At 45.3% G+C, this 25,067-nt stretch overlaps 1 protein-coding gene across 2 annotated transcripts in view; it reads right to left on the bottom strand.

The window, feature by feature from the left end:
* The window catches only part of Unc-115a (actin binding LIM protein Uncoordinated 115a), a 424,168-nt gene that overhangs the window by 180,443 nt on the left and 218,658 nt on the right, over nucleotides 1–25,067 (bottom strand). Inside the window, exons 9-10 of one of the 2 annotated variants that reach the window (XM_037426515.2) lie at nucleotides 23,868–23,939; nucleotides 11,777–11,945 (exon numbers count right to left, since the gene is read on the bottom strand). In XM_037426515.2, coding sequence (XP_037282412.1) covers nucleotides 11,777–11,945; nucleotides 23,868–23,939 — 241 coding nt within the window. The remainder of the gene's footprint in view (nucleotides 1–11,776; nucleotides 11,946–23,867; nucleotides 23,940–25,067) is intronic. The other variant, XM_037426516.2, reaches the window with a different exon arrangement.

Genomic DNA, 25,067 nt, shown 5'->3' on the forward strand with positions numbered 1-25,067 from the left:
GAGTTGTGCATTTTGTGGACCTTTCAAGCTATCTAATATGCCTTGTTCCTGCGTGTTTCGGTGTTCAAGGTCGCATTCCTGCAATACACATCCCTCTCTTCACTCTATCGCAACTCCTGCCTATCTCTCGCAAGTATGCTCTCCTCCCTTTATTGCAACTCCTTAACACATCTCCACTGCACCATGCCGACTCGAATTAGTAAGTTTTTTTTTTCTGTAGCTAGAAATGAGCCCAGAGTAGTTTCATGCGTCCTGGCTTGTATGTCATGCATGTGCATCTTACTCACTATTGGTGTGCATGTGTTGTCAGGATGGCACATGGGAGGCCTTCCGCACCTTTTCTTGCCACTCAACACAACGTCAAAAGTGCAACCTCCTGCCTTGGGCATATTCCACTCGTTTAAGACATATGTTTAAGACAATATTTTCAAGTATTAATTTTTCCCTCGCACGGTATTCGAGTGGAATAAGCTTGATAGTTCATTAGTTGACATGGACGACGTAGATAAGTTTTCGATACTAATTAAAAATAGTTTGTGAAATATTTTTTTACTGGCTACTTTTTACTTCCTACTTTGTAGTTATTTGTAATATCATTGTTATTTTACGAATCATGTCTTTTTCAAAGTTTGTTTTCTTGTTTTCTTTTTTTTTCTCATAGTTATTTTGATATGTACTTGTGGCGATCCACCCTGCTACGGCCCCTACTTGGGGCTAGCAGTATTGTAAATAAATAAAATAAAATAAATAAAAATATGCCGCCTTGTGGAGCGCTTGTTCGAGTTGACCGCCCGGCAGCCAACTTGCTGCGTCGGGTGTTCCTGTATTCAGCTGTGGAGATGGTGAAGCCTTTGTGGGCAGAGGTAACAGCTACACGCGTGCGTACTTTTCGCAGGGCCGACTCTGTTGACATATCCTAACCGCTGACGAGCCTGAAGCTTCTGAACAGAACGAATCCGGTGGCAATTTGTGGCAGCGCATTGTCGACTCCGTCATTGGAGGGCGAAACATCTGTGGAAGGGCGGGACATCCAATAGGTCGAAGTTTACGAGGAGAATTCAGTTTGCACATCAATTAGAAGCACTGTGATTTGTATTTTCAGTGAATGAGACCATTTATTTTGTACCATAAGCTTGAATATTATCAAGGAGTCGTGACATTGACGAAGGGAGCAGACATAGGTCTAATATTAAACTGTTTATTTGAGGCCGAACTTGTGGCCACTTAAAAGAAAAGTCAGATTACAGCAAGACACTGGCACTGATAGCGGCAAGCAGAGCATTAGCTGTCGATCAACTGACAAGCGGTGAAGCGCGTCGGCTTTCACACACGTGTCGTCGAATATTTTAGCGTTATTGCTAGCGGCGACTTAGGTTCCGGAATAATCTGTTATGTTTGCGAAGTTGGCGATATCTTAACGAAATGATCTACTACAGTCCTGAAGCTTCTTGAACATTGCAGGCGCAGTTTGCACTGAGAATTACGTACAGTGTAAAAGGGCGATAACAAAACTTGAGGAACGAACGTGGCATTACCCCCCTCTGAAAAAGTATCGTCCCGATGCCTAAAACAAAATACAGGAGTAAGATGCATGCAAAAAAAATAACATTAAAGCAAGAAATCACAATAAATAGGCACAAGCAAGAAAGCACAATTATAGAGAAACAACAAATAATATAGTCATTAGGTTTGTTAACGCGCATGAAACTGAGGGGCACGACATGGAAGACTTCAGGTCGTGCATGGCACCGCTGAGAGCTCATCATGCCATCGAGGCAGTGATGCTACTGGCTTACGCTGCTTTGGAGCAGCTTTTCGAACATACAAAAATGCGTTTTGGAGCAGCAAAACAGGTTTTCGGAGCATATATTGCTAGAGTTAACTTTAAGACACTCATTGTGTTCACGGAAAAATCCATAAATGGGGGTCGTTTCGAGCCGACGTTCCGACAAGCGGTCTCATCTTAGTCACAACAAAACTGTTCTGTTCTAGCCTTGACAAAGACAAGTCCACTTGTCGAAACGTCGACCCGACACCCACTACCCCTGTTTACGGATTTTTTTTTTTCGCAAAGTTCGATCCACCCCTTCCTGCCGTTTTTGGATACTGTGTTCATGACACACGAATGATAAAATCACAATACCTTGGATGCTATTGAAGCATAATAGAGTAAATAAAGAAAAGAGAATTATATCACCGACAGATAACCTGACCATATTTAATAGACAAAGCCAAGCAATAATAAAATTTAAGACCATAGCGCTTCCCTCCGCCGCAGTGGTCTAGTGGCTAAAGTACTTGGCTGCTGACCCGCAGGTCGCGGGATCGAATCCCGGCTGCAGCAGCTGCATTACCGATGGAGACGGAAATGTTGTAGGCCCGTGTACTCAGATTTGGGAGCAAGTTAAAGAACCCCAGGTGGTCGAAATTTCTGGAGCCTTCCACTACCCCAGGTAATCATATGGTAATCATAAATAATCACATGGTGGTTTTGGGACGTTAAACGTCACATATCAATCAATCAACCAACCATAGCGCTTCATTGTAACAACACTGAAGGTCAGTTGACTGCCGATTTGTCGGAAGCCAGATTTTCAGACAAGCTTGAAAATTCTGATGATTTCATGAGAGCATCACAAGCCCTGTAGACGTCTACGGATAAGAGCATCTGAAATTTGTGACGCTGAAACTGTTCGGCGACCGATTTATCAGGCTTTCAGCCGACATTCCAAGTATAAAACAGCATTACTTAAAGTCCTTACCTTTGCTATGTCTATGACTTCGTAGGCTTAAACAAGCGCTTTCAAAAGTCATTTGGCGTCACAGTAATGTCCGGAAGTCAGCTTTGCCACAATGCATGACTGCTATCGGGTGAAGCAGATTAAAAAAAAAATTAGAGAGGGCTGGTATCATCGCGGAGTGAAATGATGTCTAACGGATAAGCACCGGAAATGCTCGGAGGCATGATGGCGGCAGTGCGACAAACATGCCAGTAAGACTTTAATGCTTTATGATAAGCATCTTCAGCTAACTGCTTTCTGCTTCAGCTAACTGCCTTTCTGTGCGAATCGGCTAAGTGCACCACACAGACGCGGTGCCTCCACAAACGAAAGCAGCTCGCCATTGTTACGCTCGTGTGTGATCAGGAATAGAGTGGGCATCAAGAACACTTTTTTATGACAAACACGTGCATACGAAAGTGCCCCAGTAGGAACGGCATCAGCTGTGTAAGCGATGTGCTGCACACAACTAGAAACAATTAGTCTCATGTAGCAGCAAGTGCCACGTATCACCGGAGATTTTCGTACAATGGTGCATCTTCTAAGTGCACACACGCATCACGAGTCCGGACAAGTATTCCTCTATTCTGCCACATCCTTTATGTTCTGTGCCGTTTGCACACGCTCTATGAGATAAATCCACAACTTATTTCGCGCTTTGCTGGTATCGTCGGCACTCATCACGAGACGCATACTTGCAAATGGACGTCGGCAGGCCTTGAATGTATTTATGCCAACATGAGCGTGCACCGAAATGCCTGATAAGTGTACTCTAAAAGGCACTGAAGCTATTTCATACGAAGCTGTTTGGCAATTTGATTACTTCAGTGAAATTAAATGTCATGAATCTTTTTCGGGCGACAGGTCCCTAGGAAGCTCAAAAAATTGGGCTTTCACTGCGTCCTAGCCATCTATAGTCCCAACGTCCCAACGGTGACACTTGGCCCAGTTTGGTATGGCTTGGGTTGCATCTTACGCAGATGCACCGCGATGTTATTTTCAAAGGGAGAACCTCAAGTACTTTCGCTTCTGAAAGTCGGAGTATACCCTTTGGTGCAGGTTGGATGCATACTCGCCAAATTTTGAGGAAATGTAGCAGCCTGTAGGAGCCAGGGCAATTCAGCGCAGTTTGACGCAATTGGGGCAGCGGTAGCATCACAGCGTCGGGGACAACCTCGTAGTCGAGTGCGCTGAGACGAACTACTCTGTACGGTCCGAATCACCGACGCAGAAGTTTTTCACTCAGTCCTTGTCGGCGTATTGGCGTCCAAACCCAAACGCGGTCACCAGGGTGGTATTCCACGAAACTTCATCGAAAGTTGTAATAATAGCGATCGATCGCCTGCTGGTTTTTGATGAGCAGGCGGACTAGTTGACGACCTTTTTCAGTGTGCTGAAGATAGAAGGTGACGTCAAGGTTTTCTTCGTCAGTGATGTTTGGCAGCTTGCGTCGAACAACGATACCGAATTCCTTTTGTAGACCAACTTGTATGGGGGCATCTGCATTGTCTCCTGCACAGGCGTGTTGTATGCGAAGGTCATGTACGAAAGGATGGCGTCCCACGTCTTGTGTTCGACGTCGACGTACATGGCCAGCCTATTGGCGATTGTCTTGCTTAGCCACTCGGTGAGAGAATTTGTCTGCGGTCGTGCAGTGATAGGCGGTGGAGCAGCGGTGGCTTGTCTGGCTATGTCTCAAGATCGCCCGGGTCAAATCAGCCAGTGAAGACCGTACCTCTATAGGTGATGAGAACCTCTGGGGCACCATGACAAAGGATGATGTTCTCAACATAGAACTTGGCTACCTTTTTGGCACTACCTTTGGGTGGGGCCTTTGTTTCGACGTAGCGTGTGAGGTAGTCAGTAGCTACGACGATCCATTTGTTTCGCGTCGGAAACGAACCCAGTAAGTCCAGGCCGATTCGTTGGAGCGGCCGACTAGGTGGCTCGATAGACTGGAGAAGTCCGGCTGGCCTAGTCGGCGGCGTATTTAGTCATTGACAGTCTTGACATGTCCCGACGTCATGAGTGACGTCAGCGGCAAGTCGTGGCCAGCATTACTTCTCCTGTATTCTTGAGAGTGTACGAGAAACAGCGAGGTGGTGTCCAGCCGTCTGGTCGTCGCGTAGAGCATTCGAAACTTCTGGAAGTAACGCTGAAGGTACTATGAGAAGGTAGTTGGTCTGATGTGGTGAAAAGTTTTTTTTGACGAGGATGCCATTACACAAAAAAAAAAAACGATGCCTGTCCTCGCTTGAATATCTATGTAACAATGACAGCCTTGCCCTCGAGGTATTCCACAAATCCGTTGATTTCAGAATCTGCACGCTGTCGTTCTGCAAAATCATCTACGCTTGAGGTTTCCAGGAAGCAGTCGCTGTCCTCGTCCTGCGGCAATGGGTCAACAGGTGTGCGAGACAGGCAGTCGGTGTTGGAGTGCCTTCGCCTCAACTCCTTAATGACAGTGATGTCAAATTCCTGAAGTCGCAGACTCTACCATGCGAGGCGACCTGAAGTGTCCTTCAAGTTAGCTATCGAACAGAGGGCATAGTGGCCGCTCACAAACCTGAAAGGCCTGCCGTAGAGGTAGGGGTGAAACTTGATGGTAGCCAAGATGATGGCAAGACACTTCTTTTCTGTTGTGGAATAGTTAACTTCTGCCTGAGTAGCGACCGGGTCGCATATGTGATGACCCTTTCAAGTCCGCCAATCTTCTGCACCAGGACAGCTCCAAGCCCTACACATTGCTTGTGTCGGTGTGGATTTTGGTGTCGTCATTTTTGTCAAAATGAGCAAGTATCAGCAGTGCGTGCAGGTGTGGCATCCTTTTATTCTTCTTCTGGCACACGACGCACTTGGGACATAAGCGAGTAGTGGGTAAACTGCTGAGGAGAAAAGAAGAAGTAGTTGGAACAATGGCGGAGATGCATTAATAAACCGCGCTGTGATTTCGGAACCGTGTATCAAAGTGCTATATTTATTGGTGACCCAGTTTACGAACGCGACCTTCCATGGAGCAGCGTGAGCATCTCGACAGCCTCAGCCCAGGTACCGCTGCCACTGCACCCGGCCATGACCCTCTTCGGGTGTTGTTGGAGGTACTGCTACCATGACGCTACCACAGCTGTGGCTTGCCGATCCCTCCTTATGGTTCATTCAAGTCGAGAACAAGTTCCGCATTCATCGCATCACGTCAGAAGTTCGCAAACATGAGCTCCTCGTTGAAGCGTTGCCGCCACAGACAATGGCCGAAATACGCGACATCCTTGTGGGCCCGCCTGGTGACACTCCATATACGACAGTCAAACAGGCTCTTCTTCACTGACTCGTCCCGCCTAAGCATCGGCACATTCAGCAACTTCTGTGCAACGAAGAGCTCGGGGACCGCCGTCCCACACAGTTTCTACGTCACCTGCAGCACCTGCTTGGGGACCAGCCGGACGGCTTGGAAACATCCACACTACGTGAGTTGTTTCTACGGCGTCTTCCACCTACCATGCGAATGGCTCTTGTCCCAGCTCAGGATAAGCCGCTGTCGGAGCTGGCAGAAATGGCCGATGACACGATGGACATTGCCCTGGCAGTCATAAACACTGCCCACACCTCTCCGATTCCCGAAGCAGATTCCCTTCGAGAAACGGTAAAAGATCTTGCAGCTGAAGCCGCCAACTTGCGTCTGCAATATTTGAGCATTCGCAACTTAAATGACCAGCTTCGTGCACATCGACAATCTCTCACGCCGGCGGCTCCGCAACGGCCCCTCCGCCAGCCCGAGCACGCACTGCTTATCACCGCAGAACACATGCTATTATCACCGGCGTTTTCGTGCCACGGCCCGCAGATGTGTGCCACCTTGCTCATGGCACATGGGAAACGCTCCGGCCGATCGTCAATAACAGCGGCGGGCGATCAAGGCCAAGCATCAAGCCACCTCTTCCACATCACCGACACAACAACAGGTCTGCGCTTGCTGGTGGACCTGGAGCAGAAGTCAGCATAATTCCAGCGTCCAAAACTGACCGGCGTCTTCACGAGAAGTCAACTCCTTTACAAGCGGTCAATTCTTCGGTCATCGCAACTTACGGACAGAAGTCTCTGACCCTTGATCTCGGTCTTAAGAGGAAACTGCAGTGGTTATTTTGGATAGCAGACGTACGCTACGCAATCTTAGGCGCCGATTCCTTAAGGCATTTTCATCTGCTCGTGGATATGAACCGCTGTCGCCTGGTGTATAGCTATACTGGCTTATCGGCCAATGGTTTTCTGTCACGTGCTACGGCCCAAAACCCCACTTTCGTGAAACCGCCCACATCACCATATACAGCTCTGCTCAACGAGTTTCCGGAGATTACAACGCAGTCTCCCATGGATAAGACCCCCAAGCACACTGTGACCCACTGCATCGTTACCACAGGCCCACTGGTTCACTGCCGCCCTCGCCGACTTGGCCCAGATAAACTTCGAATTGCTCACAACGAGTTTGAGCATATGTTACAGTTGCAAATCATTCGTCCGTCATCAAGCTCGTGGTCGTCGGCGCTACACATGGTTCCCAAGAAGAACAATGACTGGCGGCCCTGTGGTGATTATCGGGCTCTCAATGCAGTCACTGTTCCAGATCGATACCCTTACCCAATATTCAGGACTGTACTGCCTTTTTAACCGGCACAACTGTATACTCGACGATTGATCTTGTGAAAGCTTATCCCCAGATCCCCGTTGAGCTTTTTGACATTCCCAAAACTACAATAATTACCCCATTTGGGCTGTATGAGTATTTACGAATGTCTTTCGGTTTGAGAAACGCAGCTCAGACATTTCAGCGTTTTATAAACGAACTCACAAGAGGCTTACCGTTTTGTTTCGCCTATATCGACGATCTTCTCATTGCCAGCAAGGACGCTGAAATGCACAAGGCACATCTACGTCAGCTTTTCACTCGACTGCCTGATTACGACCTTGTTATCAATGTAGAAAAGTGTCAGTTTGGAGTCTCGGAGATAGCATTCCTCGGACATCAGATCACTAAAGATGGCATCACTCCTCTACCTGACAAAGGTCAAGCTATCCTCGAGTACCCGCCTCCCACGTCCATACGCAGTCTACGACGTTTTCTCGGACTCGTCAATTTTTATCGCCGCTTCATCCCTACATGCTCTACACTGCAGCAGCCTCTGGAAGCACTACTCTCGACTTCGCAAGCCGAGTCAGCCGCATTTCCCTGGGACACGGTCGCGGATCAAGCTTTTGCCGCCATTAAGACCAAGCTCACCCAGGCCACCCTCCTGCAGCGCCCTTCATCAACTGCTTGCACTAGCCTCATGGTGGACGCTTCTTCAGAAGCAGTTGGGGCCGCTCTTCATCAATGAATCAATGGTGCATGGGCTCCAATTTTCTTCTTTTCCCGCAAGTTACGCGACACTGAGCGCCGATATAGTACTTTCGGACGATAGGTCCTCGCGGCCTACCTCGCGGTGAAGCATTTCAGGTACTTCCTTGAAGGGCGGCAATTTGCCATTCTCACCGACCACAAGCCCCTTGTTTCGGCTTTACGTTCTTGCAGTGCCACGCACACTCCTAGAGAACTTCCGACACCTTGCTTTCATTGCCGAATTCCCCACAGACATACGTTATGTAAAAGGCAGCTTTAACAATGCAGCGGACGCTCTCAGTCGTATTACCATCAATGCCACGACAGGCACCACCGACCTTTCATTGTCCTCGCTTGCGGAGGCACAGGCATTAGACGATGAGCTTCCACGACTCCGAACCTCTACTTCCCTCCGACTGGAACAAGTCAACTTCCCCGACGACGACGTTACGCTCTGGTGCGATGTTTCACACAAGTGCACTCGTATCTATGTTCCTTCACAGTTTCGTCGTGCTGTTTTTGACACGCTACACTCCATCTGCCATTCAGGCGTAAGAGCTACGCAACATCTGGTCACTGAACGCTATGTCTGGCCGCGCATACGCGCTAACATTCGTGACTGGGTTCGCACTTGCAGAGCATGTCAGCGTATCAAGGTGCAACGGCACACCAAGCCTCCACGGGTAAAATTCCCTCTCCCTGATGCACGTTTCGACATCATTCATTTGGACACTGTCGGGCCATTACCGCCATGGCGGGGAAATACGTATTTGCTTACGTGTATTGACAGGTACACTAGGTGGCCTGAAGCAGTCCAATGCCTGACATCATGGCAGAAACAGTTGCTCGTACCTTTCTTGCTACTAGGATTAGCTGTTTCGGTGTATCATCAACGGTGGCTACTGATCGAGGCAGACAGTTTGAGTCAGCGCTTTTCACCTCTGTCATATCTCTACTTGGTTGTGCACGTATTCGCACAACTGCGTATCATCCAGCATCAAATGGCTTACTGGAGAGACTCCATTGTCATCTAAAAGCAGCACTCGCCTCGCAGCCGCACGCCGAAGATTGGGTATCACACCTCCCCATCGTGCTTCTCGGCCTGCGTTCAACACTTCGGCCAGAACTTGCCTGCTCGTTAGTCGAGATGGTTTATGGCTGCACACTCCGTTTGCCTGGTGACCTCGTCAGCCCCGTTACTACGCAGTGTTTCGGATCCATCTTCTTTCGTCCAGCGTATGTGGATCTTCATGCAAAACTTGCGCCCATCACCAACTTTAGCTCACACTAAGAACGACGTTCTTCTGCCGGCAAACCTACAAACATTTTCACACGTTTTTGTTCATGCCGATGCGTCTTGCCGTGCTCTTCAGCCTCGCTATGACGGTCCTTTCCCAGTCATCAAGCGTTCTGAACATAATTTTACAATCCTGCGTAATGGACATGAAGACATAGTCAGCATTGAGAGGATCAAGCCGGCACCCATTCTGACAAGCTCCGTCTGATCATTTTATTTCTTCAAGTGCCCAAGGCCACTTGTCTGCAGGGGGGGGGGGGGGGGGGGCTATCTGTGGCATACTTTTCTTCTCCTTCTGGGACGACACACTTGGGACATAAGCGAGTAGTGGGTAGTCTGCTGAGGAGAAAAGAAGAAGTAGTAGGAACAATGGCGGAGATGCATTAATAAACCACGCTGTGATTTCGGCACCGCGTTTTAGAGTGCTATACAGGCATCGTTTCAGTTCTTGATATGCTTCCTCCTGTGGGGTTTCCCACTTAAACTTGACGTCAGTCTTTGTAAAGTTAGTGAGTGGCTCGGCGAAGCGGGCAAAATTTTTGACAAAACGCCTGAAATAAGCGCAGAGGCTGAGAAATGGATGCACGGCCTTCTTGTCAGTGGGTGACGAGAATGCAGCGATGGCCAATGTCCTGCTGTAATCAGACTTTCCTTTTGCATGGCCACAAATTCGGCCCATATAAACAGTTTCCTTTTCGACCTGAAGTCTGCTCCCTTCGTCAACGTCACGACCCCGTGACAATATTTTGAATAGTAAAATTTCAGTGCCAATCAATCGAATAGCAAGCACTATAACAAAAATATTTGAAAGTTTAAATATTCATAAACTCATATACCATATACGATTTGAACTATTTGATTTTAAATTATTTGACCAAAACGCTAATTGCTTTGATTGATTTGTGGGGTTTAACGTCCCAAAACCACCATATGATTATGAGAGACGCCGTAGTGGAGGGCTCCGGAAATTGGGGACGCTAATTGCTTTGAATGTATTTTGAACCTCAAGTTAACTACTACTTCATCCCTACAATAGATAATTACGAACAATGTAGTAGTGGGGGAAACTCTGGATTAATTTTGATTATTTCGGGTTTTTCGCTGGTGCCTAAGCCTGAGTAAAAATGTGCGCTTTGAATTTTGCCTGTAATAAAATATGAACTATGCTTAGTTTTTGTTTATACCCTTTGATTTTAGCAAAAAATTCCCACCACAACTCAATCGACCAAACTTTAGTTTTATCTGAATGTAGTTCACGAAAATGCGGTGCCAGTTCTTGCAGTGTGAGTGCAGAACAACACTAGTGGTTTAAGAAAGGGAAAGAAGATAACCGCCTGTTTGTAGCACGAAGTCACAAGGAAATCCGTACGGATTTCTCAGAAAGAAAAGCTTCTTCGTTGCCGAAAAATTCCTCTTGGTCTGGGGTCGGAACTCGGGACCAGGACGACTTTTTCAGCAACTAAGAAGATTTTCTTTATCAGAAAGCTGTATAGATTTCCTCATGGCTTCGTGCTACAAATAAACTGCTGTCTTCTTTCCTTTTCATAAACCCTTCCACCACCTTAAGGGTTTCCGCAGAACTCAATTGTAATACTTGTGTCCATGTGCTTCGAGCTGTTGATGAATTCACCCTCGTACTGTCAATTTCTTGCTTCCTGGTTAGCTAATTTGGTAGAGCGAACCACCGGGAAGGCGTTGGCCCCTGATTCGAACCCCGGATCAGGACGAATTTTTCGACAACTAAGAAGTTTTCTTTTCTGAGAAATCCATATATATATTTCCTCGTGGCTTTGTTCTACAAACGGGTGGTTGTCTTTTTTCCCTTTCATACACACTTCCACCACTTTGAGGGCTTTCGCAGAACTCATTTGCGACCCTAGTGGTTGCGGGCAGCGGTCAAATCGACGGGGGACTGCACAACGCTTTGCACTGATTGCATTAAATGAGAACGAACTCATGCTAGTGCTGAAGAGAACTCGTGAACCACAGCATCAAATCAAACGCAGATGGTAAGTGCTCCACTTGCCAAATCAAGCACCAGAGTCTCGATTGAACTAGAGAAGTAAGCACAGCCAGATTTGAGACATCATAAAACAGCTTGCCTGAGCAAGAAGTACCGAAAATTCGCCTGCTGTAGACCCTCAGTAAACGGAATTATTTTAAACCGAACTGGCTCTCCAACTCGTTTCAGGCTAGTACACTGCACCCCTGTTCATCACTCGAAAACCCCTGTTAAATGAAGCGTACTTTCCTGGTCCCTCCAGATTCCTTTTAATGAGAGTATAAGGATGCACAAGCAAGGCCATATTTATGGCAATGAAAGAATACCTGGAGGCCGGTGAAACTGGGGTGACTTGGGTGGGTGTGGTTCAAGAGGCCTGCGTAGATAGCCCTGGGTTGGCTCTGCAGTCAGGTAGCTGTATGCGTACACACGGCTCAGGTCGCTCAGCATGGGCTCCTTGTCGAGTAAGCTGCCAGGGCTGGATGACCTGCCAAACTGCCACGTGAAGAGCACATTGATGCACTGTTATCTTGGCAGCATTATCTTCACATGCACGCATCAAAATCAATGAACAAGCGTAGCACCACACTTCATGGGATGCAGTCAGGTTTCGTCACGCGACAACATCTTCTGCCTCAGTCAGTTTCTGCTCATAACGGCCGCACACAACACTGCTGCAGTGTAGCAAGCTCCTGAGTTACCCAGTACTCTAGCAATGTTTCAAGAGACACGGCACATATTTCTTCTAAAAAGTATTGCACGCACTGTCTTTGGTGCCAGGCTAGATCTTTAGCATGAAGTAGAACATGACACTAAACAACACATTATGACAAAGCGATCAGGATATACACACACTACCTTCCTGCTCTTCCGCATGCGATGCAATTATCATTTGCCACTGCACTGTGCAGGGGACTCTAAAGTCTTGCAAAGCTTAAAAATCCAGAGGGAGGTTGCTGTACAGTTTGAATTTGTTGTGCTACGTGGAATGGAACTTTGCTTCAGAATCCACCTGACATACCTATGTCGGACAGTAGTGTGAACTTGTACGTGCTTTTCGACACAAACAACATGGGTTCTTTTTCCATGCACTTATTGATGTCTCACTAAATTCCCAAGTCTGCACGCAGGATGATGTACACTATGCTCCATAGCTTTAGATGGGTCATAATAACTTGTCTTACAAGGAGATTTTTGTCATGTCCATACTATTACTTGATAAAGCTAGCGAAAAATGAAAGGCAAACACAAAGGCTAGACAGAAGTCTTCACCTGTGACTAACAACTGACATATATTTGAAAACCACGCTTTCCTCACTTGGCTTTGCCAATCATACATAATATTCCTCCCATTTACTTTGCATTAGGCAGCTGCAAAATATCTGTGCACAAAAGCAACTTATTAATGTAGCATTTCCGAGTACATCTGAGGAATCGCCTCAAAATAATGGAAAACAATTGCTAGACATTGCCTTAGCCTTTCAGAAGAAGCACGCATGCTGGAAGCATGATCCAAGATGTTTATAAACACTCTTAAGGTTGTAAAAAATAATATAGCCATGTCTTGCCCTAAGTTGGCCCTCACGAAGTTGTGTGAGCCCAAAACAAGTGATAGCTTAAGCGCCCAGGTTAGGCGTCTTGTAGGTTATCTGCTTGATACAGTGGCCACTCACTGTCACTGAGCGTTTAAAGAAGTCTGTTATGTCAAATCCAAGCATGGTTGCAGAAAGCGATAGGAGAAAACGTATTTTAGGGACACTATACATCATTGCGTATCTCACAGGCTAAAAAATGTATAAAACAGATATGGTATTGAAGCTGTCTTTATGACTGCCAATAAGCTTGGTAAGATATGCGCTGTAGTGCAGTGAAAGAATGAGGGACAAGAAGTGAACTGATACTTATTTTGTAAAGAACACGAATAAATGCAGTGATTTCACTACAAGTTTAGTTTGTTTATAAGGTCCTTTCAGCTGCGGCCGCTTCTACATTAGACAAACGTACAAGTGTAGTTTGTTTACAAGGTTCCTTTCAGCTGCGGCCGCTTCTACATTGGACAGACGTGACATGTTGCATTAACCACAGATCATTTGAACACAAGAGATCGCTAACCGGAGCCTCACCTTCTAATCTTTCTTAATATTGTCGAGAATGTAAGTGCTCGCCAATGTTTGAATGTGCAGTTTTGTACCGGCATAGGAATAAAGAAGCGTGTCTGATGATAGACATGATATATCGATTATAGTAGTAGCCCATGCGTGAGCCAACCGTCAATTGACTTGCACAAAGATTAAACCAAATACCTTAACAGTTATCTTTCAAGCAGTCCCCCACATGTACCTGACAAATAGGTTTGCTGATTGCAAGAGCATATGCAAATAAGTTTTCCTGTGTTCTTTATTTTGCCCAATTGTGCACAACTTCAGTTGTTAGTAGGCATTTGTGGTGACCTAACTTCCTCCTTGTGTACACGTGTGCATACCCGGTGTTTTTATGATAAATACGTACTAACTAGCTCAGCTCTGTTATTTCAAGAAGTAGGCATGGTCCTTTAATGCAGCCACGTAGAAGCCTCTTTGCAAACTCACATGACAAATGCGTGCAAGCAGTGCAGTCTGCAAAAGCACCTCAGCACTCTCAATGAAACTTGTTGGGCTAGTTGGTTATTCGTCATATTGTAAGATAATTAGCACAACCTTGACTCGCACATCCACCAGAATAACACACACAACACTCAGCACTCGCTACCAACTGTTTGTTGCTCTTGAATGATCCTCTTATATACATACAAAAAAAAGGCAGTAATGAACAAAGGTGCGCATGTGGAAAACATTCAACAAGTGATGTATGTAATGCCACCACCCAACAAGGTAACAAATGAAAAAATTTCACATCAATAGGAAATATCTTTTCTCGAAGCAAGTATTTAGTGCTTCTAGCTGGTTTATCTGCTTTTCGTACTTTTCTTTTTCAAAATTAATTTTATTTGTTACCTTGTTGAGTGATGGCGCAACATATACCGTTTGTCAAATGCTTTCCACGTGTGCACTTTTCTTCATCATTGCCTTTGCGCATTTTTCTGTACGTATATAAGAGGGTCATTTTGGAGCAATAAACAGCTGGTAGTGAGACTTGGGTGGATGAGTGAGTGTTCGTGTTTGCAGGAGCCAAGGTTGTATTATCTTATATGGCCTTAGGAAAGCATGAGCACACTGCACAGTAATAGTTGGCATTAATAGTTGGCATTGATCAGCTGCACAAATGCAGCAGGTACTAGGGAATAGCACTTTTTTTTGTGCAGCAGAAAACTGCGAGGTAGAAATGTGCAGGTACTAGTCAAAATCTGGATGAGTGATGGAATTTCTACTAAAGAAGGGGAATCGTCTGAGGGTTCTTGTTTTTTTTTGTATTTTACTCAACTACAGTGATGGGAATGCCTTCCAACATCTTAGAGCAGCCATTGGAGCAAGCGAAATCTGCTTTTGAAGCATGCACTAGCTTTCCATGACAGACACAAAGGAAGAAAATTAAGCTTTATTATAGTTTAATGTTCCCTCAGTTTACATAATCATTTATACAGAAGCAGCAAGCCCACAAAATAAATAAAAATAGGACTATGTACAGGCGTGATGACAAAAAATAGAGAAGGATATTGCACCAACAAACTAGCTCAATTATGAAGTTCGTAGCAGTGCAGATGTGTAAATACACACACACACACATTCATAGCTCGTTACAGCAAAACCTCAGTAATACGTACATACATGCTGACAACCTGCCGGAAACACGGCTAACTACGCACTAAGCGTAGAATGCATTAACGATGAAATACATAACCATGCGCAGGGTTCCCCTTCAGAGGAAGGGGGGGGGGGGGGCAGAAGTTCGTTGCAGCAGCCACCCCTCCTTATCATGTCAATGTATATGGGGCCGACTTTGTGCCCTCCCCCCCTCCCGTGCACACGCCTAAGATCAAGCACCAATTTGCATTTTTTTACGTGCACCATCACCGCTAAAGAAGGAATAAATACACTCACATGTGGAATACACTCGTATGTGGAAAGAAATACGTAGGCCTGACACGTAGGTGCCTAAACGAAAGACTGCGGGAGCACTACAACAATGTGCACATATCGGTGCAAGTCCACTTAGGCCTGCATTGTCGAGACTGCAGATGCCAGTCAGATTTATATAAAATTAAAGTGATAGCTATGCACAATAATCAGACAATGCGTGAAATAATTGAGGCATCCGAGATTATCCCCCTGGAAGATGACTGCGTCAGTATGGCTTTTTTTTTTTCACGCTGATACAGAAAGAAATTATGTATCTACCCCGTAATGAAAGATGTGTGATAGGTGCATGTTACCTAGGCATGACTCGTCATTTGAATTGTACTGTATAAACATTTCTTCTTATTCATTTTTGTAAACCCTTTTTGTAATCATGAAACACGCGCTTGTGCCCGTCTAGTTTTTCGTCCCACGTGCTCGTCTTTTAAACAGTGCGCGATAAGCTAACAATGAATAAAACTTTGCTCGAACACACACCATAGAATGCAATGACGCAAATAAGCCTTTGGTCTTGTGCCTATTTTTTGGCATCCAAGAGGTTTCTGGTAATGCAAAGCACCAGAAAAACTTTATCTTTGCGCTGATTCTGGAGGACAGTAGCAATGCTATTACAACCAAGATTAACAGTTTAAGCATGCTGCACCATAGAATTCAAAAACTTTCATTCACTCTGCAGCAAACAGCTGAAAGTATTGGACACTCACTTGATACTAATTACAATGAAACCTTGTTAGTACACATCTGCCGGGAATTCGGTGTAACTACGCACTAAACGGTCGTATGCAGTAGTCACCAAATAGTACAAGTTTGCATCTCTTGACATGCACCACCGCTGCCAACAAAGAAATACAGTGAAGGAGGAAATATTGCTAAAAGTGCAAAGCCTTTTCTTTATTTTTGCCAAAGTGTAGAAAACATTTCAGCACCCTCACACACAATCGTCCTGTATGATCCATTCAGATGATGGACTGAATTCCAATTTGTCATGGATGCCAGTAAAGCTGAAATCAACTGCAACGACATCCATATGACTCAAGCACAGTACCAGTACTGCTTGCCAGCCTGGATGTTAAAAACTGGTTGGGCTCATCTGTCTGCAGACAAGTGAGGGAAATCACTGATGTGGACACGTGACATGCTGTCTGAGCCTCCACCATCGTCTGAATGCACCAATAGTATGCAGCGGCTATGCCAAGGAGAATTTGAAACTATTACAGGGTCTGGGATATGCAGCGACTGACATAATTACAGAATGGTGGAGAGTATCAGTTTTCTGCGTCACATGTGCGACACATGTGCAACACATCTATACCACGATTGAAAATGGACAAGTTCTTTTTAAACACAATACGACTGCATGGAGCCAATCGTTTCCTTGCTAGTAACATGCAGGTCATCACTTACTAAGCTCACACCGTTACTGCTGGGCCACTTGCTATACCACACACGCGCATTTTACATAGCGCTGTTCTTTGTTTCTAGTACAATCCAGACTGTGCACACACATGGTGAGTAGTTTGTCGGATTAACAGGGCGATGACGAGCTTTTCGCATGTGATGTGCGTTTTGGTTGTGCCCAAATAAAAGTGTGCATTACAGTTACAGGTACAGGCTTGCTAGCAAGCATACTGTAAGCATGAATTTAGCATAATAGCATCAATACAGCAAGGCATCTCGGCGCCCATGACCTGCAGCGCTCAATTCCGCAACAGTGAGCTGTTTTCACAAAGCACACTTGAACACTGTGCCGCACAGCAAGGCAGCAGGGAATGGTAGTCCACAGCGGTCAGATTGTCTCTCTTTATGTGTGTGCAGTAGCCTTAAAATAGTGCTGCACCCCACGTGTGCCCGAGCAGATAGCTGAAGATACTTATTGTGAGTGTGCAGGAGCCTTAAAATAGTGCTGCACCCCATGTGTGCCCAAGTAGATAGCTGAAGATACTTATTGTGATAACGTTTTTGGCAATAACTGGCATGATCAACAGTGGCCACCACCCAGGCCCCCTCGCCTTTGTCCTTTCCCGATGTTTACCCTCAAAGGCATTGCCGCAATCGCACAAAAGTCAAAATCGTTGATAGATCGACCTCCGCACTTCTCGCTGGAAAATCTTATGCCGCAAACTGTGGCGTTGGTAAGTTTAGCAGTGCAATAAGCATTTTAGTGTGGCAAGCTATTGCAAGGTGCACACTAACCACTAGGCATACCATTAACCATTGGCTTAAGCAGTTAGCGAATGCATTAGCCCCTATGAGCCTCGGTGAAGGATTTGTTACATTTCAAACAGGTACATATTAATCAAGTTGGACTTACTAAGCAGTTACCATTCGTGAGTTGGGCACTTTTGTGACCTGTTATGTGCCTGCATGAGACATTTACAGCAATGGACCTTTTTCGCGGGCTCTCTCTGGGCATGCACACCGGAAACACCCTGACGGCCTTCAAACCTGCCGTCGCCTTATTTCGGAGGCCATGAATGCAAAAGAACGCACAAGCTCCCACACTGCTGTGTCGAAAGAAAAGGCACCAAATTTCTTTTTGGCTCTCACGGCTAGTGGCACTGTACGTATTGTGAAAAAGGTCCATTTGACACTGCAAGCACATAAAAATCCCTACCGCTATTAAACACCTCCGATCACCACTTTATTCTCAGCAGGTCGAGCGACCTCTTCTTGTGATTCGAGCAATAAAGCCGAATTATTACGCATATGCAAGTCAGGACAACCAAAAATTTCAAACAAAGTGACAATTTGAGTAAAGAAATTTCGTTACAATGACTGATTACTGTATTTTTAAAAAACTTCAATGTTCAATAAAAATGCAACTCGGGTAAATAAATGAAACAAGAAGAACAATCAAAGAAAGACATTGCAGCACACACCATATAATGGTGAATGAAAGCCCTAACGTTGTTTTAGACCTTGTGTCCTCAAACCTGCTGTGGCTTAAAGGGACACTAAAGGCAAATAAAAATTTTTGTCAGAGTGAAAGTTCAGTGTACAACATCTAAAACGGCAATATATCAACAGCAGTGCCTTATTTACCAAAAAATTAGGCTAAATGTGTCAATTTGCAAAATGATCCCGATGACTTGAGTGAGTCCAACTACAATGATTTACAAGTAATCAAAATAGGTCCAATAAAAAAAGAACTGTTCATGCATCAAGAGACGTAATAAAATGCTGCTTACCCATTTCTGTTTGATTTATAAAAAAAAAAGAATCGCCTGACATAACCACGGGGAATGGCACAAGTGATTAAAAAATTCAGTTTATGGCTGGTTAGGCTGGATAAGTGGTGCCATCTGGTGGGGCCCAGTCGAACCAAGCAAGCAGAACCATGGCCATCTAGAGGCGCGTGCTCGCTCCTTCCTTTTACGGCATAAGCAGCTACCGTGAGTTCAAAGGAGCTGTTCCTATACAGTGACGATGGCACGCTCTGCATGAGGGCGTCGCAAGCCAACTAATAAAAACGGGTTTCGCCGCATACTCATTGCATTGTAAATCAGCTGTTCCCGGCCACTTTCTCCAGCTGATTACGTCTTTCGCTAGTAGAAAGCGGTGAGAGTAATATAGATGCGTGTGGGGACAGTCTAGCCTTGTCAGCACTTATGCAGTGGGCAGCACTCACACGCAACGCTACAAAAATCTCATTTATAAGGTTAACACCTTATACTCGCTGAATTCCAAAATGCTGGAAGCTCGAGTGTTTAGATATATCATTTAGGTGCACCTTAAAAAACCCCAGATAGTTGCGATTCCCGGAGCCTTCTACCACAGCGTCCTTCATAATCATATTGTCTTTTTCGGATGATAAACCACTTAATCGCATGGTTGTCTATGTTCGGTCGCCATAACGATGACATGATCGGCCACATTGTAGTGGCTGAACACATCGGCGCTGCTGCGTGTGTACAAAGCTTTAGTGACATGGCCAGAAAAGCTCCTTACCTTTTTCGTATTCGACATGGGTGCAGCTGGGGGTGCAACAGAATGCAAGTGTGGACACCTTTAACCCCTGAATGCAGACATGTTACTTGACTCGTACTTAACTCGTTCTTGACTCAAGACAGCCTTGCCACTTGCCATAAATCGGTCTCTAACTTGCGGACGACTTAAAGCGGACTTGGCTCGGTCGAAGTCGGGACATGTTTCAAGTCAGCTGCGAGGCTAGCTTAAAAGCGACTTCATGCGTCATTCCAACATGGCCACCTCACGAATGGCCACCTGGCCACCTCACAAATACACGCCGTGGCGTTCGAATGCAAAAAAAAAAAAGGATCGACGAAAGCATCTGCGTCTAACGCAATGCTTCTTTCGCCTCCGAACAAACAATAGAGAAACATGCCACACTTGAGTGGGTACTAAAACCAGCGGGCAACAAGAGCTTTAGAAAAGTAACACTGCTCATTGCTGCGGCGAAGAACCCCCCGTGCCACTCGTTAGTCGTAAAATGACAAATATATGCTTGTGACAATTCGTTCTTATAGTTATTTTGAATTGTACGATTTTTTTTTGCTGTAAGACGTGTTTTACACAAACAACTTCATTATCAACCTCGTTACCAGGTGAGCAATGCGTTTCTGCACTGAAGCTCGTTTTTGACTTGACCAAGCAAGACGGCCTAAGCATCTATGAAACGCGAAGGCTGACTTAAGCGTTTTCAAGTCCGCTGCTTTTTTTCGCGCCGACTTACTCAAGTCAAGTCGAAGGTGCGTGTCAAGTAATATCTCTGCATTCGGGGGTAAACCTCTGACGATTCCCGGAAATAAATCTCTGTATTATCTGAATGGCCCTCTGTTTGTGGGACTTCCTTAGACCTCGTGTCAAGTCAACACTCTATAGACTAGTTAAGGCATCTCTACATTATCCTCTCCGAGCGTCACCACACTACTTTAGAGCTGCTTTGTCGGCGCTTTCTGGAGAGACAGCATGAACGAATGGATTCGCAATGCACGGTATGCGAAGCAAAACACTCTTTCTATAACTATAACTTGCCGACCATTCTAAAACGTGATCCACGCAACTTTTTTGAAATAATCAACCCTCACCCCACGCAGTCTACTAACTTCACCGACGATGCCGGCAGACCTGTAAGTGACGTTCATTGTGCAAACATCTTTAATAGCGCATTTGGATCAGTGTTCACAAAAGAAACAGACCTTTCATTTTACATGCAGACTTCCACTATCGAACTCTTGATGCCACCCATCACATTTTCCGTGTCTGGTATAATATCTATAATTAACAACCTAAAGCTGTCGTCCTCCGCGGGTGTAGACAATATTAACTCCAAGTTCCTTAAAAACACTGTAGATCTCTGTGCCGAATATTTATGTTTATTGTTCTCGCAGTCACTTGCCACAGGCCAACTGCCCGACGATTGGAAAAAAGGGAAGGTCATTCCAGTCTTCAAAGCTGGTAACAAAAACTCGCCTCTAAATTATCGTCCCATCTCATTAACTTCAGTGCCTTGCAAAATCATGGAACACGTCATATTCACTCACATTATCAGTTTTCTTGACAAGGTTAATTTTTTTCATTCTGCACAACATGGCTTCCGAAAAGGGTTTTCATGCGAAACTCAACTAGCACTTTTTGTTCATGACCTTCATTCCAATCTCGATAATAACCTTCAAACCGACGCCATATTTCTAGATTTCACCAAAGCATTTAATAAGGTACCTCATAAACGCCTGTTACTGAAACTTTCCCACTTAAACTTACACCCCGCAGTCTTAATCTGGATCCAAGAATTCTTACATAACCGTTCCCAATCTGTCCTTGTAAATGATCAGCTCTCCAACTTTATTCCAGTTACATCAGGTGTCCCTCAGCGTTCCGTCCTTGGCCCCTTGTTATTTCTAATATATATTAACGACCTACCAACGAACTTAACTTGTAACATACGCATGTTTGCTGATGACTGCGTTTTTTACCGCACAGTAATGAATGCATCTGATCAAATTAGCCTCCAAAGTGACATTAATCAAGTGCAGCATTGGTGTGAACGGTGGCAAATGGAACTTAATCCTAACAAATGTAAACTTGTGTCGTTTCAGCGTCGCCATAACTTGCTCACCACTTCCTACGTAATCTCTAACACTCCTGTTCAACTAGTGCAATCCTACAAATACCTTGGCCTAACTTTGTGCAGTGACCTAACTTGGGCTGAGCACATCCGGACTATCATCGAAGCTGCTAATCGTACTCTCGGCTTCCTAAAACGTCATCTGCGCAACACACCCCGCCATATAAAATTATTAGCATATCAGTCCCTCGTAAGAAGCAAGCTTGAATATGCATCGTCAATTTGGAGCCCACAACACGCGTATCTCATTACTGTACTCGAATCACTTAAAAACCGTGCTACTAGATTCATTCATTCCTCATATGCCTATCACATTAGCGTGTCATCTTTAAAAGAAGAAATTGGCCTGTCCCCTCTATCTTCCCGCCGCCGCATTGCCACCCTTTGCTTGTTTCATAAACTTTTTCACAGTCCACTTGCAATCGAACCTTACATTTCCCCCCCCATTTCGCAGGACATATCGCATTGGCCATGTCTTTCAAGTTGCCCGTCAACGTTCCCGCACCGTTACTTTTGCTGCCTCATTTTTTCTTCGTGCAGCAAAAGACTGGAATGACCTCCCCCACCATATTGCAGCAATCACCTGTCCATCAACATTTATGCATAGCGTCACAAGCCATTTTTCAAGCTAATTCATGGCTTTTTTGTACGTTTTGTAACCCCACCCCTTATGTAATGTCTCCCTGGGGACCTTTAAGGTAATAAAATGAAATGAAATAAAATAATGAGTGCGCGGCAATGTGCATTTTTGAAGACGTGTCCTCAGTGCGCGTCATAATGCGATAACGTCACCAAGGAGTAAAGAGGCCTCAACTAGTCTGTTCGTCAATTTCACATTCATTACTCATGAAGCCTGGGATTGCGGACCGGTTGTGTCATTCGTGCAAGTAGTTTCTTGTCATATGAACCGCACTTAAATACGTGTTGCAGTGAGTCGCCAGGCGTGTTTTTTTGTGTTCTTGCATGCATGCTTCTACGAAGTGACTTTTATGTGTGCTTGGTGTACTGTTGTGTGCCATTTTGCAACTCGCAGGCTGGAAAGAGTGCCGGCGGGTCATTACACTAATTCTCTGCTGATGAGGAACTATGCGCGAAGTGGCAAAAAAACATTTCCCAGGAAAATCTCGTGATCAATGATAAGTCTTCCTCCACCGTCATTTTCTTGTGAGTGACTATGTCAGCGAACGCAAAATTTTAAGAAAACTTACTCCCGGTGCGGTGCCAATATAGCATTTCCAGGATACCCGTCGAACTTTGTGCCCCCTCTAAAGAAACCACCCAAATAATCAACAGCTCGAAACTCTGCTCTTTCAAGCAAGCCAACCAAAGAAAAGACAGAGCCACATGACCCCGAGCATGCCGTTTTGGAATCTTCAGAAGGAGAAGCCGACAGAAGTTCAGTAAACGCATGCAAACAACGCGCAAGCCCTTGACACATTTCAGTGATATTTTCTAAAAAAAGAAAAGAGTAAGTTTTCTGTCATTTCTTCTGCCGGTCGCTAACGGATCATGTAGCCGAGCCTCCTGCACGGGAGGCACGAAGGTATATGAGCGCAAAATGAAATATTCATAATTTTACTCATTTCTTGAAGTTACAAAAAAAAAATGCTTTGCTATGATCGCATTGATGCTCTCCAGAGACCGGAATTGTAATATATGCTTACTACCATGTTTCCATCGCATTAGTACCATCAAGTGCAATAGCAGGTAGGAACCCGAGCATTCCCTGCACGCGCAAGCCTCTGCGATGACCGGCGGTGAGTTGTCTCTGAGCACCCCCCAAGATTGCGGCGGTAGGCAGAAATAGGCCCTCGTGCGCAGGCCATAAAGGAAGCGAGCGCGTGCCTCCAGACTGACCGTGGCAGAGCCACAGCCTCCGAGATTGCAGAAAATTGTTCAATGACTGTTATTGCTAATGTGGCACTTGCTAGTTTTGCTCCGCTACTACTGGTGTCTGCAGCCGTGTAGTAAAGGCAGGCAACATTGGCGCAAAAACAGTGACGTCTAAAAGACTGCTTTCATGCGGGTGGTTTAAAGTGTGCTATCACGATGCAGTTCATCAAAACGTTATTTTATTCTAAAATAAGCACTTTCTTGGCACAAAAGCAACACTACAAAGTTTCTGGACCACTATTTCAAGAATAAACATTGACTTAACATTTGCCTTTAGTGTCTTTTTATTAAATCTTCTAATACTGTATAGCCACTAGAGACAATGTGTCAAAGGCATGAAAAGACTAAAGATCGACAACAGACCTGGTTTTTCAAAGAGCCGAGTGGGCTGGCTGAACGGAAGCTCTTGGGGCTGGGAGGATGCGTGCCAACAGTCTAACAAGCAAGGAGGTCCATGCACCAACAAAGGGTACAACATCATCAAGGCTTCACAAACATTCATCCATGCATACATCCATGCCTCCTAGACTGCACAAATAAAAGCGTATCTATACATACAAACTGTGAAATCAGTTAAGAAAGGATTTTACATATCAATAAAAAATACATTGCACAGCCAGAGTATCAGCCCCACAAGTACAGGGTCTGAAAAGCATTATAACTGTTGCAGTGTGATAGAGAACAGAGCAATCACTCTCACCAATGGACAGCTTATCTGTATAGGTACAGCGACTGTCACACACAGGAACCCCTAATTGCTTTAAAAACTGAAACATAGGTCAATTTTTTCTCCAAAAAACACGGTGATAAGTAGACCCTAGTCTTATAGTATACCAGTAATTGGCAGAAAAAATGTGGAAGTCTCACAGAAATGGGCAGCTGAAGTCGAAAGCCTCCATTGCCATTGTGAGCATAAGCAGCGGCGCCGTCGGGCAAGGCTAGGCAAGGCCTACAGTGTACTAGCAACGCCATTTTGGTTCGGTTATCTTTGTCAGCCTGCTGTTTTTTTTTTTTTTCCGTTACCTTGAGCAATGAGTGGTAGTCGACGTCAGTTTACAGTAGGCTTTACGAAAAAAGTTATCGTGTATGCCGAAGCTCTCGGTAACCTGGCGGCACAACGGGAATTCGGTGCATCGAAGAAAAGCATCTGATACTGGAGGAGCCAAAAGCAGCGCATCACATCCTGCAGCGACCAAAAAAAAAACGTCATTTTGTGAAAGGACTACAGTGCATCCCGAACTAGAATTGCTACTTGCTGAATTCGTCCAGGAGCTGCACGCAAGGTCGCTACCCATGACAACGGAGTGCATTCGCATGAAAGCTTTCACGATGGCTATGACTCTGGGCTCACGAGAGCGCAAATGCAAAAGCTCGCCATCCTCAGTGCACCGATTTATGAAGCAGAAGGGCTTTGCGCTGAGGCAATGTACTTCTGTGAGCCAAAAACTGGCCCAAGATTTGGATAACAAGCTGGTCGAGTATCAGTGCTTCGTCATCGGGCTTCATCGACAGCATTGCTACATGATGGGACACATGGGCAACGCTGACAAAACTAAAATCTGG

Source organism: Rhipicephalus microplus, chromosome X (assembly GCF_043290135.1).
Source record: "Rhipicephalus microplus isolate Deutch F79 chromosome X, USDA_Rmic, whole genome shotgun sequence".
Classification (NCBI taxonomy): domain Eukaryota; kingdom Metazoa; phylum Arthropoda; class Arachnida; order Ixodida; family Ixodidae; genus Rhipicephalus; species Rhipicephalus microplus.